At 47.9% G+C, this 18633-nt stretch overlaps 1 protein-coding gene across 1 annotated transcript; it reads right to left on the bottom strand.

The window, feature by feature from the left end:
• Nucleotides 1-3091: 3091 nt before the first annotated feature.
• Nucleotides 3092-6420, bottom strand: LOC140459829 (homeobox protein zampogna-like). The gene is made up of 2 exons (XM_072554365.1): nucleotides 6225-6420; nucleotides 3092-3711 (listed from the first exon to the last, which is right to left on the bottom strand). The coding sequence occupies exons 1-2, from the start codon at nucleotides 6418-6420 to the stop codon at nucleotides 3308-3310; spliced, it is 600 nt and encodes a 199-aa protein (XP_072410466.1). The 3' UTR covers nucleotides 3092-3307.
• Nucleotides 6421-18633: the final 12213 nt, after the last annotated feature.

The raw sequence follows: 18633 nt of genomic DNA, 5'->3' as shown, positions 1-18633 counted from the left end.
AGTGGCCAGTTGTTGGGCTCACTGACCCTGAAGGGAGAGGGGAAAGCTCAGGGGCACTGAAGCTGAGTTTTGGGGGGTGATGGAGTCCCTGCCGGTTCTTTGGCCAATCTCCATCTACCAATTGACATCACTGAAGCAAGTGACTGACTCCCGATGGTTTGTGGGATCTTGTATGCTGGAGTTGGCCACCATGGTTGTCCTCAAGGTGTTGATTGGCTTGTGAAGCACTTGGGGCATCGTGTCTTTGTGAAAAATGGTTGCCATGCCATTGTTCTGTGTGTGACAGTGCAGTTTGAGGATGCCAATTGCAGTGCCACTTGCCACCAGAGTGAGGTGGTCTGACATCTAAATGAGTCTTCCTTTTCCCCACTCACTATAATTTATAAGCTTTCTGTGAGCTTGGCTGAACATCTCCTGATGTATTTTCTCAATCGATTGGTGATAACAGACTAATGGACTATTGTGGTGATGGACTGAGTTCTGGTTAGCACATCAACCTTGTTTACTTTGAGACATTATTTGCTGTAATAGGCCTTAACAGAGTGGAGCCTTGACTGTTTGTTTGGACAGGTCTTGGGAGATCACTGTCTGGCTCATTGAACAAGATTGAGAAGCTGCTGTTAATAACTCCTGAATCACGGCCCTCTCCAGTTTGGCCCCAGTGGCATTCTGTTAAACATCAACCACCACCCCTCCCCACCACCACACACACACAGACACACCCGCCCTCCCTCCCTCCTTCCCCCACCTCCCCAGCTGCCGTTTGTCTCTCTTGGTGTTCACTGCCCCTTGGGCTGTAATGGTACCAGGCAGTACAAGGTCAGGTGAATCTCTTCTGGAGAGCTCCAACAGCTATTTGAACAAGATATCAGTGTGCGGTCTGCCTCATCTCACATTGAAGGCACTCAGTCAGCAAGGACTCGCTCACTACTTGTCCAGATAAAGTGACAACAGCCTTCCAAGGCAGCTACAGGCCATTCAGCCTGACTGATTCCTGCTGGGATGTGTGCTCTCCCCTTTCAATCAGCGAGTGACCTTCTCAAGGAGCTGATTGGCTGTGAGCACTCGGGACAGTCTTTAAAAGGGATGGTTCAATGGAAGTCTGCCATTGACTTTGTTTCACACACTGTCAGCATTTCTTGCGATACCTCTCTCCCTTACTTGTTTAGGTCCCCCTCAGTTAGTCCAGAAGACAGAGGAGCTGAAATCGGTCATTGGAGTTTGCTCCCTCATTCAGTCAGCTTGTAGCTGATCTGATCATCGTCGACTCCACTTCCCTGCCCTGTCGCCATAACCCTCGATTCCCTTCCTGAGTAAAAATCTCTTTCAGCTTTGGATGTACTGAGTGACCCAGCCTTGACAGCCCACTGTAGTAAAGGATTCCTCAGATTCACTCTCTTCTTAGAGCAGAAGTTGCTCCTCATCTCTGTCTTAACTGTGTGACCCCCTTATTCTGAGATGATGCCTCTGGTCCTAAACTCTCCCATAAGGGGAAACAACCTCTATACTCCTTCTCCGACACAATGTCCCCTGAGCTGCCCTTTTGTCCCTCAGTGACCCTCCATGTGATAGTACATTTCTCAGTTAACTACCTTGATGAGCTCACCCAGAGAGATCAGCATTGTTCAGTCCACACCTTGGTCCGTGGGTCTTGAACGTACTCCCTGTCGGGAAAGTGGAACATTCTGGAGGGCAACTGGCAATGATGAAAACAGAAATGGTGGGGAAAGTGATGAGAAGAGCATTGTGTGATGATGCTCATTCCGTGCCTGCCACAGACATGATGGGCTGAATGGTCTCCTTCTGCACAACAGCAGTGTTGTGATTTGTAAAGATGGGATTGGCTGATTTGTAGGTGTGATGTGATGCTTCCTGGGATATTTAAGGGAAACAAAGTTATTTTGTGTGAGCCACTCTTGGCCCTTTGAGCTGTTGGGTAAAAACAATGACTGCAGATGCTGAAAACCAAATACTGGATTAGTGGTGCTGGAAGAGCACAGCAGTTCAGGCAGCATCCGACGAGCAGCGAAATCGACGTTTCGGGCAAAAGCCCTTCATCAGGAATAAAGGCAGTGAGCCTGAAGCATGGAGAGATAAGCTAGAGGAGGGTGGGGGTGGGGAGAAAGTAGCATAGAGTACAATGGGTGAGTGGGGGAGGAGATGAAGGTGATAGGTCAAGGAGGAGAGGGTGGAGTGGATAGGTGGAAGAGAAGATAGGCAGGTCAGAGGAAGCAAATGTGGCTGTGATACCGAGTTAGTTTCACAACATGGTTGAGGAGCTTCAGAGCAGAGGAAATGACCTGGGAGTTGCAGTGGGAGAGGGACTCCCTGAGATTCTTGTAGAGAGCTGTTTGATGAGTTCAGGGGTCACCTTTTGAGACTTCTGAGAAATCAGTCTTTTGTGATGTGAATAACTGGGGTGTAGACCTGGGAGCTGCACATTTTTATTCACCTGTTTGTGAATCCCCTTACTCACTTCTCTACCTTACTCCACTGAAGTCACAATTTCTGTTGGAAATGCTCAGCAGCTTCATCTGAGTGACCAGGCTCCTGATATAGAAGACAACAAGCTGGTACAGACAGAATATCATCAGATTTGAAGTCTGGAACTTGCAATTCCCAAGAACACTCCATGAAACAGAATTAACACAAGAATTTCAACTCAGCTGGTACACTAAAACCAACCACACCAGGGGTTTAAATTCCATATACAGAACACTCCCAGGAATCTGTTCAATATATAAACCATCTGAACCACTCCATTAGATTTCAGTCTGTAACTCCCTCCCGGGTATCTGTTATTCGATATATGAATCATCCAAACCCCTTAATTCAATCAGTTTGCTGTCCTGTACACATTATTGTCCCAAGATCTGGTCTGGTTCAGCTTCACGCCGTTGGTTACAGGGGACAGACAGCTATCTGTCCTGGATGTGATGATCCGTGCAGTCACTAGGGCTCTTGGTATGGGTCTTGATCAAGTCCTGTGATGAGCCTCCCCTACAGGCCATGAAAGAATTGTTAAAGAGCCCTTGATGTTTCAGTGGGTGCCTGAAGGCATTACAATTAAACACACTGGGACAAGAATGACTACAAAAAAAAAATTGATTTATTTTATAAAAGTAGCAGAGAAAATATTGAATTACAGTTTTATTCATCTTGAAACCAACAGAGAGATGAGTGGCATGGGCCAGGGCGAGGGGGCTTTTACACCCATTTGCCTGTAAAGGTTGAAAAACTGTTTCCAGCCACCACTGATGAAATAAATAAAGTGCAGAGTCTCTTCAGGCTTTTGGCCATCAGGAGGTCAGCAGACTGTAGCTGGGACAGACGCCAGGCAGTAGAAGTAAGGGTAATAGTGGTAACATGGGTATGGAGATTGGACAGGTACTTGGGAGCTCCCTTCTACTGATGCTGCCTGCTCCTTCACCCCAGCACAGTTCTGCCTGGCAGCCAGCATCTTCCTTTTGGTCTTGTACCTGCGGTTCTGGAACCAGATTTTCACCTGGGTTTCTGTTAGCTTCAGGGCAGTGGCCAGGTTGGCCCTTTCTGGTGCTGACAGGTACCTCTGAGTGTCGAACCTCCTTTCCAATTCGAGGACCTGGGAATGTGAGAAAGCAGCTCGGGAACGCTTCTTCCTGGGGCTTCTCCGAGCCCTGGCTGTGACCATGGTCCTCTGACTGCTGGCACTGCTCACCTCGGTGGAATCTGCTGGGGCCCCAATAAAAACAGAGACATGAGGAAATGACGCAAATCCCAAAGTCAAGGATGTGGCGACATGCAGACTGGCTTAAAAAGAGAAATCCAATGGCATCAACATCTCACTGCCTCCCATTACCAGACAGCAGCTCCTCTCTTATCATAGCCACACATCCCATCTCCACATGCTCACCCATTCACGTACCCCATCTCCACACACTCACCCATTCACGTACACCATCTCCACACACTCACCCATTCACGTACCCCATCTCCACACGCTCACCCATTCACGTACCCCATCTCCACATGCTCACCCATTCACGTACCCCATCTCCACACACTCACCCATTCACGTACACCATCTCCACACACTCACCCATTCACGTACCCCATCTCCACACACTCACCCATTCACGTACACCATCTCCACACACTCACCCATTCACGTACACCATCTCCACACACTCACCCATTCACGTACCCCATCTCCACACACTCACCCATTCACGTACCCCATCTCCACACACTCACCCATTCACGTACACCATCTCCACACACTCACCCATTCACGTACCCCATCTCCACACGCTCACCCATTCACGTACCCCATCTCCACACGCTCACCCATTCACGTACCCCATCTCCACACACTCACCCATTCACGTACACCATCTCCACACACTCACCCATTCACGTACACCATCTCCACACACTCACCCATTCACGTACCCCATCTCCACACACTCACCCATTCACGTACCCCATCTCCACACGCTCACGTCTTCTATACCTCAGATCCTCCCTTTATATCCACATGTCTTGGTTGTTTGTGCCCTCTCAGTTGTCTTTTGTCCTTGTGTCACCCCTGCCCCTCCCTGGCCTTTGGCTGGTCAGTCACACACATTGTGAACATTCTGGTTCTATCCAAACACAAGGTGAGTGTGCTGCAAATTGAGTGTGGGGTAGTGTGAGGAGAGTGAACACGGTTTACGTTGTGTTCCCCTGCTGGATTGCAGTCAAACTTGGCTGAGATATTCTCAGTGGGTGGTGTGGGCTTGGTACAGAGTCTCAGGGACACCTGGGAATGCACTGGTGTAACAGCAAGAGAGGCTCAGTGTGGTCTGAGAGGGGGACAATGACATCCCCAGTCAGAGGGAGCCCACGTTTCTCCAGAGGAGATGGCAGCAGCTGGAACTCCACCCTGCACAACGCACTGTCAATCGAAGCATTTTGGGAGGAATATTCCCAATAGTTTCTCAAACCATTGGGTACATAGCCCAGAAGGAGTCCATTCTGCCAATGTAGACCTGTTGGCTCTGGGCTGAGGAAATGGCAAACTTCAGTCCCAGGCTGGCTCCCTGTGCCAGGATTCATAGCCACAATGACCCACTCTGCAGCACACTCAGTGCGGTCTTACTGTGCAGCCTGGGTCCACTTGGTTCCCAGCTTGAGCAAATGGACACTGCACAGCTTGGCCTGCTCCCCTCAGATGGCAGCATTGCCTCTTGGAGCATGGAGAGGCCATTCAGCCTCCCCCTCTCCGCGGTCTGCTCAGCCAGTCAGTCCTATCCTGCTCCCTTGTGTCACCAGAACCTCAGCATCTCCGTCTTCGCCAGAACCTCTGCCTTCTGCACTTTTTGGCAGAGAGAGAGCTCAGCAGCTCTTGGAGATCAGATTGAACCATTCTCCGTCCTGCTGGCTCAGCCCTTATTTTCAGACAGAAGCAAACAACCTCACACCATCCTGCCTACCACAGCATGAGAGTTACACGTACCACCTTCTGAGTTGCCCCTTAGGTCCTTTTTATATCTTTCCCCTCTCACCCTAAACCTATGCCCTCTAGTTCTGGACTCCCCCACCCCAGGGAAAAGACTCTGTCTATTTATCCTATCCATGCCCCTCATGATTTTATAAACCTCTATAAGGTCACCCCTCAGCCTCTGACACTCCAGGGAGTACAGCCCCAGCCTGTTCAGCCTCTCCCTGTAGCTCAAATCCTCCAACCCTGGCAACATCCTTCTCCAGCCTGACTGATCAAAACTCTCTGTCTCCGCCTTGGAGATACTGAACAGTGCAATCCTTACAACTCTCTGCGGTAATGAATTTCATTGTTTCACTTCCCTCGAGAGAGAGAGAGAGAGAGAAGACACAAACGTTCCTCCTCTCTGTCTGAAATGGGTGACCCGTTCCCCTCTCGTCCCCCCTCAGCCCCAGCCCTGGCTCAGTCACGGACTCCGCACCAATACATTTAAACAGAGGCGGGACTGGGACCTGATCCTATCCGAGCGGCTCCGGGACAAACCTCAGAGAAAGACATCTCCCCCCCCCCCCCCCCCTCCAGCCCATCCACACAGATACAGACAGAGGTCAGGTTCCAGGGAGGGGAAAACCAAACCACAACGTGTTAGGGATGGAGCTGGGGCTGGGGAGTTTGGGTTGGTGGGTCGGGGGGAAGAGTAGAGTAGCGATAGCTGTGAGCACAGTATCCCTATCCCCGTCCCCTTCCCCCGTGCCTCACCTACCTGTCCTGCCCAGAGGCTGAGTTGTGACTCCCAGCTGCGGGCTGTTCTGGGAGCTGGGCTGGAACTGTGCTGCAGCGGCAGAATCGCTGCTCTGTCCTGTCTCCTCCCTCCCCCCTGGCAACTCTCGAGGAAGGCTGCCTGGCGAAGTCTCCTCCAGCGACAGGATGTCCTGGATGCGAAACGGCGTGAAAGCCATGTGTGTGTGTGTGTGTGTCAGACTCACTACCTCCACAGGTTTCAGTTTTGGAAATCGAGGATAAGTAGGAGGGAGGGTGATGCACGTTTGGAATGGGTGAGCTTTTTATAGAAGGAGACTGAGAGGCAGGCATCAGGTGGGAGGGAGGCAGGTACAGTCCCAGCCCTGCCCTAAACAGGAGCTGGGGGACCCTGTCCTGTTGTACCTGAGACAGCTATAGACACTGGCATATATCCATCCTGCTCTCTGCACTGGGCAACTCCAATATCAGCTCTTTGACTGGCAGCTTGAACACTGAGCATTGCTGCTGTGCTGTGCCTGTGTGTGTGAGAGAGAGTCAGGTGGGGAAAACTATCCAACATGTCGTTCTGCAGAGGGAGAGAGAAGCTGTGATCACCTCTTCTGTCACTCCCCTCGGGGAATACAGGGCACCTAGGAGAGGCGGGCTGTCATAAAAAGGGGCCAATGCTTCAGGGTATTGTAGGGAGAAGGGGCTGGAGGAGGCAGGGACAGATTTCAGCCTGTAACTCACACCTGGGTATCTCTTATTCTGTATATAACCTGCTCAAACCCCTCGATTAAATTCTCTCAATGCAGGGCATCTGTTATTCAATATATAAATCAACTGTACCTCTCGATAAGATTCCAATCTGTAACTCCGTCCCTGGTACCTGTTATTCTATATACAGATCTCCTGAACCCCCGCAGTCTGTAACTCCCTCCCAGATATCTGTTATTCTATAAATCACCCTGAATGCCTTGAATATATTCCAGTCTGTAGCTGACTCCTGAGTATCTGCTATTATATGTATGAATCATCTGAACACCATGATTTGATTCCAACCTACAAATCACTCCCAGGATGCTGTTATTCCAAATGTAAACAAACTCAACTCCTCAATTAGAATCCAGTTTCTAACTCACTCCTGGGTATCTGTTGTGTAATGCTGGAAAAGCGCAGCAGGTCAGGCAGCATCAAGGAGCAGGAGAATCGACACTTCGGGCATGAGCCCTTCTTCTCATGCCTGAACCGTCGATTCTCCTGCTCCTTGGATGCTGCCTGACCTGCTGCGCTTTTCCAGCAACACATTTTCAGCTCTGATCTCTAGCATCTGCAGTCCTCACTTTCTCCCATCTGTTGTATAATGCATAGAAATGTATTCCAATTGTTTGGGTAAGGCACAGTGCATGGTAGATAAAGGGGAAACAGTGGATGAAATATATTTGGATTTCCAAAAACCTTTGAATAAGTGACCACACACAAGGCTACTTTGTAAAATGAGACCCTGCTGTGATGGGGTAGTACATTGGCATGGACAGGGGATTGGCCAACTCATAGAAGACAGAGAGTCAGGATAAGACATGATTTTCAGATATGGACAGATTAGTGAGTGGTTAAACAAAGCTTTGTAGGTGGAATGTAATGTGGGGAAATATGAGGTAATGTGCTAGCAGGAAGAATGAATATTATTGAAATTAGATTCCCCACAGTGTGGAAACAGGCCCTTCGGCCCAACAAGTCCACACCGACACCCTCCGAAGAGTAACCCACCCAGAACCATTCCCCTCTGACTAATGCACGTAATACTACAGGCAATTTACAATGGTCAATTCACCTAACCTGCACATCTTTGGACAGTGGGAGGAAACCAGAGTACCCTGAGGAAACCCACGCAGACACGGGGAAAAAGGGCAAATTCTACACAGGCACTCACCCGAGACTGGAATCAAACTTGGGACCCTGGTGTTGTGAGGTAGTAGGACGAACCACTAAGCCACCATGGGAAAGACTATTAGAAAGCTGCAACATAGAGGGATTTGGAAGTCTGTGTGCACAAATCACAAAAAGCTAATATTGAAGTTCAACAGATCATAGTGAGGGCAAATGGAAAGTTGGTATTGATTGAAAAGGGAAGGGTATGGAAAGTTTGAGTTATAAAGAAAGGCTGGGTAAGCTGGGATGTTTGTCACTGGAGTGTAGCAGGTTGAGGGGTGACCTTATAGGCATTTACAAAATAATGAGGTATCGATAGGGTTAATGGTGGGGGGGCTTTCCCTAGGGTGGGGGATTTCAGGACAAGGAGATGTATTTTTAAGGTGAGAGGAGAAAGTTTTAAAAAAGACATGGGGGCAATTTTTTTTCCACAGAGAGTGGTTGATGCATGGAATGAGCTTCCACAGAAAGTGTTGGATGTGGGTACAGTAACATCATTTAAAAGCCATTTGGATAAGGACATGGATAGGAAAGGTTTGGAGGGATATGGGCCAGGAGCAGGCAGGTGGGACAAGTTGAGTTTGGGATTATGGTTAGCATGGATTGGTTGAACTGAAGGGTCTGTTTCCATGCTGTATGACTCTGTGATTCTGAGTATGAAAGTAGAGGTCTTGCTAAACAGGGAAATAAAGAGAAACACAAGCAGAGGGACAACAGATAATGCATAGACACAGGGAGGGATGAAGTAAGAGGTGCACACAAGATAAAGGAAAACAGAGTCAGTGAAAGACAGATTAACTAGCAGTTGAAATTGAAGTGTCAGATACAAGAGGAATATTGTCTGATGGAGATTAAAACAAAATGCTGGTTTGGAGATTCCCAGGTTCAGAATCAAATTGGTAAACACTCTGACACCAGCAAGTAGCAAAAGGAAATCAGAGAGACAAAACTCTGAAAGAATGGATACTGAGAGGCACAGGTACAAGAGATGTGGTTGGAGACAGAGTAAGCCAAGTAAAAAAAATGGCAGGGTGGTCAAACAGTGAGGGAGGGAAAGAGAGAGAGGGAAGTGACAGTGAAGGAGGGAGAGACACTGAGGGAATTCACAGGGCAAGGGGATGAGAGAGACAGAGAGAGAGAGAAAAGTCACACATGGAGAATGAAGAAATATATTGTTCTGGACAGGAAGACAGAGACTGACTCCTCTTTGCAGCAATTCCCCCAGCAACTGTTGCCCACTGTCCCTATTACCAAGACAAGGGCCCCTTCGAGAATTTGCGGCAGACCAGAACTGTCCACACAGGCAGACAGACTTTCCAGGAAAGTGCCCAGCGGTGGGAGTGATACCCATTGTTCATGCTGTGGGAGTAAAACCTCCCTCTCTCAGCCTGACCAGGGGCAATCAGGGCATGTGCTATGTGGACTTCTGAGGGCCAAGTACACTGGAGAATATTACTCCTGTGATATCAGATGCACTCTGGCCCACAGACAACTTTCTCAGCTTGATCTCACTGTTTGTCTGGGCAGAGGAGAAGCTCAGAGGTTGGTACTGCTCGTGTTTTCCATCTGCACATTTATCAAAGAGGAACTAGTGACCACTGTCTGCTGTAGAGGGTTGTCAGCTCCATCATCTTTGGTCCCCCACAGCCCAGTGTCTGAACAGGGGGCAGGATCCACTGACACTCAGAGAGAGGAAAACAAGAGAGAAAACCCAGTCCTGATCAAACACCAGACTATCTGCAATGTTGTGCTGCCACTTAGTGTTCCATAGCAGTACTGCTGGATGACTTGACACCAGGTTCAGTGCCAAACACAGCATCATAGCTGCAGGAGATGGCCCATTCAGCATTCAGTGTGTTCAGGGCTAACTATTGAGCTCAATATCCGTATCCTGCCTTTCTCCCCCATATCCCTTGATCCCTTTAGCCACAAGAGCCATATTTACCTCCTTCTTGAAAACGCACATAGTTTTGGCCTCAACCAGTTCCGGTGGTAGTGAATTCCAGTGAATTTCTTATCCTGGTCTATGCGGCCAGGGGTAAATCAGGCTCCAAAAAAAAACCCCATGTTTTCCCCCATCTGTAGGGATGGTGGCAGCTTTAATGTTTGTCGCAGAGTACTTGTTTCCAAAAGAAATTCATGGGACGTGCTTGACACAGAGAGAGAGAGAGAGAGAGACTCGAGTCCAGCAGGTAGCATCAGACTTGCTGAGTTTCTGCAGCACTCTGTGTGTGTTGTGATTCCAGGTCTCCAATACCCATCAGCAGAGCCCAGAAGAGGGTAGGATTGGTCTGACCTTCTTTCCTCTCTGCTGTCAAAAGGTTGTGTCTGTGTGCATTTGTTTCGAAGAGACATGAAGGATCTAAATGCATAAATCCCACTCGGATGCACGACAAGTCTGAAAGCTGAAGACAGCAAAAGATAATGATTTAGCTATTGGTCTCGGTATAGTTTTAGTGTGAGGGGGAAAGATTTAAAAGGGACCAAAGAGGCAACTTTTTCACACAGAGGGTGGTGTGTGTATGGATTGAGCTGCCAGAGGAAGTCGTGGAGTCGTGGAGTCTGGTACAATTACAATGTTTTCTTTTAGAATTAGAATCCCTTCAGCCCAACAAGTCCACACCGACTGACCACTGAGCCACTGTGCTGCCACCTGAATGGGAATATGAATTGGAAGGGTTTAGAGGAATATGGGCTAAGTACTGGCAAATGGGACTAGATTAATTTAGGATATCTGGTCAGCATGGACGAGTTGGACTGAAGGGTCTGTTTCTGTGCTGTACATCTCTGTTTGACATTAACGATGCAGGAGCAAGTTTAATTAAATTAAAGATGGAGATATGTTCTTGCTGTTGCAGAGGCAGAGGTCTGGACACTTATCTATCAAGTGCCTGTTCTTCTTGGACTCAATGCTGCTGTTGAGCCAACATGAATGATTTGACATCGATTCAGGTCTTTGTCTCAGTTTTAACCTCTTAATTTGGTGCTGGTGTCAGTGGTGGCTCAGTCCCTCTTCTGCCATTCCGAAGCCTGACAACTCAGAGATAGCTGTGCAGATTTGAGAGCATTATCTTGGCCCAGGAGTGAAGCTGAGGCCCTGTCAGCTGAAGAGCCCATGGTACTGGTTCCAAGAAGTGGGCAATCAATTCTCACTGTCCTGGTCAACAGTTCGTCCTCCATTGACTCCAGAAATCCAGGTTAATCTGAACTCCTCTGTTTGCTGGAGAAAGTCAGCAACAGCTCTGACAATATCTGTGGAGAAGAAAAACAGCAGGAATGATTCCAATCCTGGATGAGTTTTTAGGACAGAAAGGCATTGCAAATAAGCTCATGTTTTTTGAGAAAAAGTTTTGAAAATAAACCTCCAAAACCTATAAACATCTTATAAAAAAAGAACCTATTTTCCAACCCCTTTCAGTTCTGAAGAAGCATTGGAAAGAAAGATTAATTGTATGTGTGTGTGTCTCTCTCTCTCTCTCCCCACAGATGCTGTCAGACCTGAGTTTCTCCAGCATTCTCTGTGTTTGTTTCACATTTCCAACATTCGCAGCATTTTGCCTTTGAACTGATTTACTGTTTGTGGGAGCATCCTATGGCTGCTGTATTTCCCACCTTACAAGTTGGAAGTGGTTGCAGCCCTGTTCTGCGACTTTGCAACAAAAGGGATGCTGTGAGTGCAAGTTCCTTGCTTTCACTGAACCTGGCTCCCTTGCAGATGTTTGGGAATCCTCTGAAGGGAATAGGAGAGTTTGTAATATTGGAAACTGGGATCTGTATAAAGCAAATCACAGCACCTTGGAGATTTCATGCATACTTCTTTGATCCCTGTTCCCTCAGAGATTCTGTTCTAAAGCTTTGATATGTCACATTGTCCGTATCCCTAAGAGGCCTGAACATTTCCTGATCTTTGTAGTCTGTTCTGATTACACTAATAAGAGCTGAAAAGGTTCGCAATCATCCTGGAGAAACTCCACAGCTCTAACAGTCTCTGTGGAGAGAGAAACAGCATCTTATTCAGAACTTCATCAATTGTACTGCAGTTCTGAACCATTTCTCTCTGCAGGTGTGGCCAGATCTCCCAAGTTTCTCCAGTGTTTTCTGTTTTATATTTCAGACTGCCAGCATCCACAGTGTTTTGCTTTTCTGAGTTTACCCTAGCTTGTTTAGTGTCGTGTTGTTTAGAATCAGTTCCTTGTGCCCAAACCAGTCACTTTCTGATCACAGGTATGAAGTTGCACACTGTGTCTGGAATACAGGCACTCAGGTTGTCCACACAACATCCTCAGGAGAATTGCAGTGCAGTTGAATCCTGCTGACCAAGACATTGGTTGTTCCATAAGACTTAGCTCATGATATTGCGCATGATATTATTGGGGCGGCACAGTGGCTCAGTGGTTTGCACTGCTGCCTCACAGTACCAGGGACCCGGGTTCAATTCCCGCCTCGGGTGACTGTCTGTGTGGAGTTTACACATTCTCCCTGTGTCTGTGTGGGTTTCCTCCGGGTGCTCTGGTTTCCTCCCACAATCCAAACATGTGCAGGTTTGGTGAATTGGCGACATTAAATTACCCATAGTGTTAGGTGCATTAGTCAGAGGGAAATGAATCTGGATGGTTACTCTACGGAGGGTCGGTGTAGACTTGTTGGGCCGAAGGGCCTGTTTCCATATTGTAAGTAATCTAATCTGAGAGACATGGTGGTCTCTTGTGAGACATTAGGCTCATTTTAATAATGAGTGCCCGTGATGATTTCAGGCCAGATATCTGTGAACACCAAATGACAATCTCCAAAGCACTGGACATTCTCTGATAAAGCTCCTCACAGGAATAGTCCTTTCTACTGTGATCGGTGGAGATGAACTCCTGCTGCCATTGACCCCTTTCAGGGACTGGCTGCTGTGTTACTGCAGGGAGATCGTTGTCTGGGTTGTTGAGAGAAGACAGTCAGAAACACCAACACTCTAACTGACCCTGTGTGCTCTGTTCATACCATGTAAAAGGGGGGGACATCACACACTCAGGTCTTAACCCACCTGGACCTCCTGTGCTCTCTTGGACATGTTGAGTCGCTGTTCTTTCGGTCAAGGTACAGGGAACCCTCCGATCTATCTACATATCTCCTATTATTGCCTCTCGCACATTCCCAGTTCTCATTGCCACATTACTGACAGCTGCCGAGGCCCAATGCCCCAGAATTCCCTCTTTATCCCTCTCTCTTGTTGCTAAGAAAGTCCTTAAAAGCAACCTCTTAGACCAAACATTTTGTCACCTCCCTTAATATTCTCTTATGAGGCTCAAAATCTCACGTCTCATTTGCTCACGGGACAGGTAACAACATGAAGGGTGCTACATGAACGCGAGTTGTTGTTGCTGTGAAATCAAGGCCCACTCTCGGTCAGTAGAGGCTTCTCTGGCTCATCTCAGTGTTTAAACAGTGAAATCAGATGACAGGAAGGAGACAGGCTGCTCACTCGCAATGAAGGCTGTTAGTGAACAGCATTGGCCAGTCTCATGATGGTGGAAACCATAACTGCAAATGTAAAGCCCCTTTTTCATGAATTTTGCCACCGTGTGGCCTTCAGAGTAAAAGACTTTTCAGTCAATCCAAACTTGTTGTCTTACTTGTGGTCTTGTTTACTGATGATCACAGGCCAAAGAGTAAAAGGTGGATTTTAGGTTAGATGAAACATATACCTTTCTGAATTTTGCAAACTGCTTTAGAATTTATTTTGATCAGAACATATAGTGCAGAGAGTGTTCTCTGCAACATCCTAATGGTAGAATCAAAACATTCCATCATCAAGTCAAAGATGTCATTCCTTTCAGTTTTAGTCTTATGTTTGCACAGTCCTGACCCTCCCTATCTTGACAATGTCCTCCAAACCAAGCATTCTCGCAATCCTCTGATACTGGCTTCATATCCACCCTGTGTTTCCAACAGTCCACCATAGAAACCATGCCTTCAGCTGCCTGAGCACCAAGCTTTGGGAATTCCTTGCCCAAATCTCTGCTGCTCTCGAGCTACCTCACCTTCTGGAAGCTGCTTGTTCAAGCCTCTCTGTTTGGCCAAGCTGCTGCTCACTGATTCTGACATCTCCTGTGGTGCCTGAGTGTCATGTTTGTGGTGCTGATGAGGAGGTGTGGTGCTGTGGGCAGGCTTCCAGCCATTTAATGTGCTTCACCAATCTGACTTGGGAAAGGGGAGCTGAGGCCATGTCTCAGCGTGTGACCCCAGCCCAGCAAGCTCTGGTCAGCTCTGCTGATGGGATGTCGGCCTGCTCTCTGAAAGCAGCATTCACAGCTTGCAGCAGCTGGAGAGAGAGTGTGTGAATATCGATTAACCATTATACTATATACACGTCAAGTGGGACTTGGCAAGTACCTTCTTCCATTGAGCTTGATGCCATGTGATCTGACATGACCATGGCATTGCTCCTTCTACACAGTCTCGGGAGCTGTTGAGAGAGTACTGATTCAGTTAACCCTTTTTCCAAACCCCCACTCCCTGTTGTGTCCAAGTCACGGCCCGAAGACCATTCAAGGACATGTTCACGGCACCATCACTGTACCATTGCAAAAAGGTGGTTTTCAGGGAATTAAGAAGGCAAATGGAATATTGTCCTTCATTGTTAGAGGGATGGAGTTTAAAAACAGGGAGTTTATGCTGCAGCTCAGTAAGGGGAGGTTCACTAGATTGATTCCGGAGTTGAGAAGGTTGGCTAATGAGGAGAGATTGAGGAGACCAGGACTATGCTTATTGAAATTTAGAGGAATGAGAGGGGACCTTACAGAAATGTATAAAATGATGAAAGGGATAAATGAGACAGAAGCAGGGAGGTTGTTTCCACTGGGGGGTGTAACTAGAATGAGGGGCAGAGCCTCAAAGTAAGGGGGAGCGGATTTCGGACTGAGTTGAGGAGGGACTTTTTCATCCAAAAGGTTGTGAATCTGTGGAATTCCCTGCCCAGAGAAGCAGCTGAGGCTACCCCATTGAATGTTTTTAAGGTAAAGATAGATTTTTGAACAGTAAAGGAATTAAGGGTTCTGGTGAGCGGGTGGGTAAGTGGAGTTGAGTCCAAGAAAAGGCCAGCCATGATCTTATTGAATGGCAGAGGGGGCTGGATGGGCCAGGTGGCCTACTCCTGCTCAGAGTTCTTATTGCTGTGAGCTGAGAAGATAAAGGATCTCGGACTCCATCTTACTCCAGGATCACTTGAAGCATGACGCTGTAGTGGGAGTGTGCATCTCTGCTGTAACCGAGTAACAGCCTCAGTGTCTGTGAACATGATCATTATATATTGGAAACAACTGAAATGAACTTCCCTTGTCAGAGCCCTCAATACCACACTAGGCATGCTCTGCAATGTTAGATCACAGATCCTGCAATCTGACGGGACCAAAGATCTCAGATTCCATCTTATCCTGGGATCAATTGAAACATGACACTCTCTACTTAGAGGGGATGTTGTACACTGGAGGCAAAGCCCACATCACTGCACTCCCCTCCCCATCCCCCACATACCTCCAAGTCATATCAGATTTGAGATGCTAACAGTATTCTCATTCCACTGCTGGACCTGCATGTTCTGTATTGGTCCCACCTACTTCAAAACATCTTCACATGCTCCCACTGTTTGGTTCATTCCATGGGCTCTCTGTCCTTCCAAACACCAACTGAGACATTGGGCATTGGAATACCCCTTCAGAGAGTAGGTTAGATTCCCTACAGTGTGGAAACAGGCCCTTTGGCCCAACAAGTCCACACTGACACCCTCTGAAAAGTAACCCACCCAGATCCATTCCCCTACTAATGCATTTATCACTACAGGCAATTTAGCATGGCCAATTCACCTAACCTGCACATCTTTGGAATGTGGGAGGAAACCGGAGCACCCGGAGGAAACCCACGCAGACGCGGGGAGGATGTGCAAACTCCATACAGACAGTCACCCAAGGCTGGATTCGAACCTGAGTCCCTGGTGCTGTGAGGCAGCAGTGCTAACCACTGAGCCAGACAGAGTAGGTGGGACTTAGCCTCATGGGACAAAAAGAACTTGCAAGTAAATGAAGTTATGCCTCCATAAAGCCCCTGTCGGACTGAGTGGCCCATCCCACACGCAATTCCAGTTGTTGTCCCCTCCCCCTACCGATGTTAACAAGCCACAGCAGGGTTTGAGGTCTGAACGCCCTCTCATATGTTGGTGTAATCTCTTCACTCTCTGAAGCACCCGAGAGGCACTGGACATTGCAATTTAGGAAGGCTAATGGAATGTTAGCCCTCCTCACAAGAGGTTTGGGTACAGGAGAAGACTGGATTCTATCATTTAGGTGTTTGGTTAGACCAGACCTGAATGACTTTGTGTGGGTTTGGTGGTTTTCTCTCAGGAAAGGTATTATTACCAGAGAGTGAATGAATGAAGGCTTATCTGATTTGTTCCTTGAATAACAGGACTGTCCGATGAAGTAAGGGTGAGCAAACTGGACTGGTACTCTCTGCAGTTCCAAGGACTAGGAGGTGATCTCATTGAAACTTCAAAAATACTAAAAGGGATGGGCAGCATAGATGCAGATCAGATATTCCCCCTGGCTGGGGAGTCCAGAACCAGGGGCATAATTTAAAACACCATTTAGGTGGTGATATGAGGAGATACCACTTAGGTGGGAGATGAGGAGAATTTGGTTTAACTCCAAGGGTTGTGAACCTTTGGATTCTGTACCACAGAGGGCTGTGGGAACTCAGTCTTTGAGTGTGTAGAGACTGATAGATTTCTTGTTCCTGTTGCTGTATAGTACTCTGGAGATGGGGGGCCACGATCATGATGAATGGCGGGGCAGACTCAATGGGCTGAATGGTCTCCTCTATTCCGATGTCTTCTTTGCCGTCCCTTGCTGCTCTGGACCCACCTGGTGAAGGCTACCTTAGACTTTGCACGATATCAAGGATTACACTTGGCTTCTGGCCAGCACCAGCTGTGCTCCTGTCATGAATAACAGAGTAAGTTCATGTGTCTGTAATTGGATTGCACTCTTTCTCCCAGCCTCTAACACCTAGCAGCAAATTACAACTGGCTTGGAGGGCAGGTTACCTCTCTGAGGATTCAGGGCTGGCTAGGAAGTTTAGTTCTTTCCAAAGAGAGAATTCCAAAAAAAGCGCCCTGTGTTAAGTCAGAAGCCAGGCTTTCTTTGTCTCGCTGTCATGCAGTTTGTACCATTTGTCATCAAGCCCCAGAGCATGTGATAGTCGATGCTGCTGCTGCTTTCCTCACTTGTTATTGTACAGGTCCACAAGGGACACCAGTGCATGTCTGCCTCCTCGTCCTCTCTGCCTTTCTTTCAGTCCTTATCTCTGTCTTTCCTCTGTATCCCAACTGTCAGCATCTCCACACCCTCTCGCTAGCTGTGGCACTGTTCCTGTGCTGCTATTGCAGAAATGAGCTGACTGGAGAGAGAAAAGGAAGGGAGAGAGGGGGAAGGAGAAAGAGATAATTTCAGAGGAGCTGTGAATACCATTGCTTCGCTGTTGAAACTCATCAAAGATGCACTGGGACTTTATGCCTGAGCTAGCGCCCACCCCTTGTCTGTGTACGATTCACATCATCACAGCTCCAACAAACCCTGCTGAAACCTTTACATGCACAGGAGCGATTGCTTTTTGTGGGAGTCCAGAGCTAGGTACACTGTTTCAGAAGAGAGAGGTACACTGTTTCAGAAGAGAGAGGTACACTGTTTCAGAAGAGAGAGGTACACTGTTTCAGAAGAGAGGCATCTTCTGTTTCGGATGAAGATGAGGATGAATTTCATCTCTGTGTGAGTTGTTAGAGTTTGGCCTTCCCTTCTCCAGAGACCAGTGGAGACTGGGTCCTTGAATCGGATCAGGAATTGAGTCTGACAGATTGCTAATGGACAAGGGAGTCAATGGTTATGAGGCTGGAGGTGGGAACAGACTGGAATGAGATCTTGGGAAGCCCTGCACATCAGCCATGATCTTACTGAATGGTGGAGCAGGCCTGAGAGGCTGAATAGCCTACTCCTGTTCTTGTTTCTTCTGATCCTGTATCGGGCGGAAGGTCAGATCATAAGGGGGACGTTGTCGCCACCAGTTTGACAAGGAACCTGAGCTGACTTCAGGGTTCATGTTACCTCATTCAGTCTCTCTGGCATCCAGTCGTGACACCCTCCAGCAGAGGAGAAAGCACAACCACAACTTCCCAAAAACTGGCAGGTCATCTCCAGGACCCTGAGTGCTTTGCATTCCCTTTCCTGAAAGCCAGACTCCAGTGGTTCACAGGCGGTGCTCTGCAATTGCAGTGACATCTGTTGAGTTGAGTGGACAAGTTGGTGACAGTCTGACTTGGATGTCATATGAAGAGGCTTCTCTCTCCAGACACTGCCAGTAGAATGAGGGGCAACAGAAAAACACTGACTCTTGTCTTCAAACTACTGAATTGTTCATGGAATTGGCCATGTGATGTTGGATGAGGTGTGTGTATTGCATTGGTA

Source organism: Chiloscyllium punctatum, chromosome 35, assembly GCF_047496795.1.
Source record: "Chiloscyllium punctatum isolate Juve2018m chromosome 35, sChiPun1.3, whole genome shotgun sequence".
NCBI classification, from domain to species: domain Eukaryota; kingdom Metazoa; phylum Chordata; class Chondrichthyes; order Orectolobiformes; family Hemiscylliidae; genus Chiloscyllium; species Chiloscyllium punctatum.
Note: the sequence above shows the minus strand (reverse complement) of the source record. Positions and strands in the feature narration are given on the sequence as shown.

Excerpts from the sequence above, each read along its gene's own strand:
- LOC140459829 (XM_072554365.1), bottom strand. The coding sequence starts at position 6,420 with ATGGCTTTCACGCCGTTTCGCATCCAGGACATCCTGTCGCTGGAGGAG. Across the intron at positions 3,712-6,224 it reads TCAGCCTCTGGGCAGGACAG|CAGATTCCACCGAGGTGAGC; the intron begins GTAGGTGAGGCA and ends TTGGGGCCCCAG.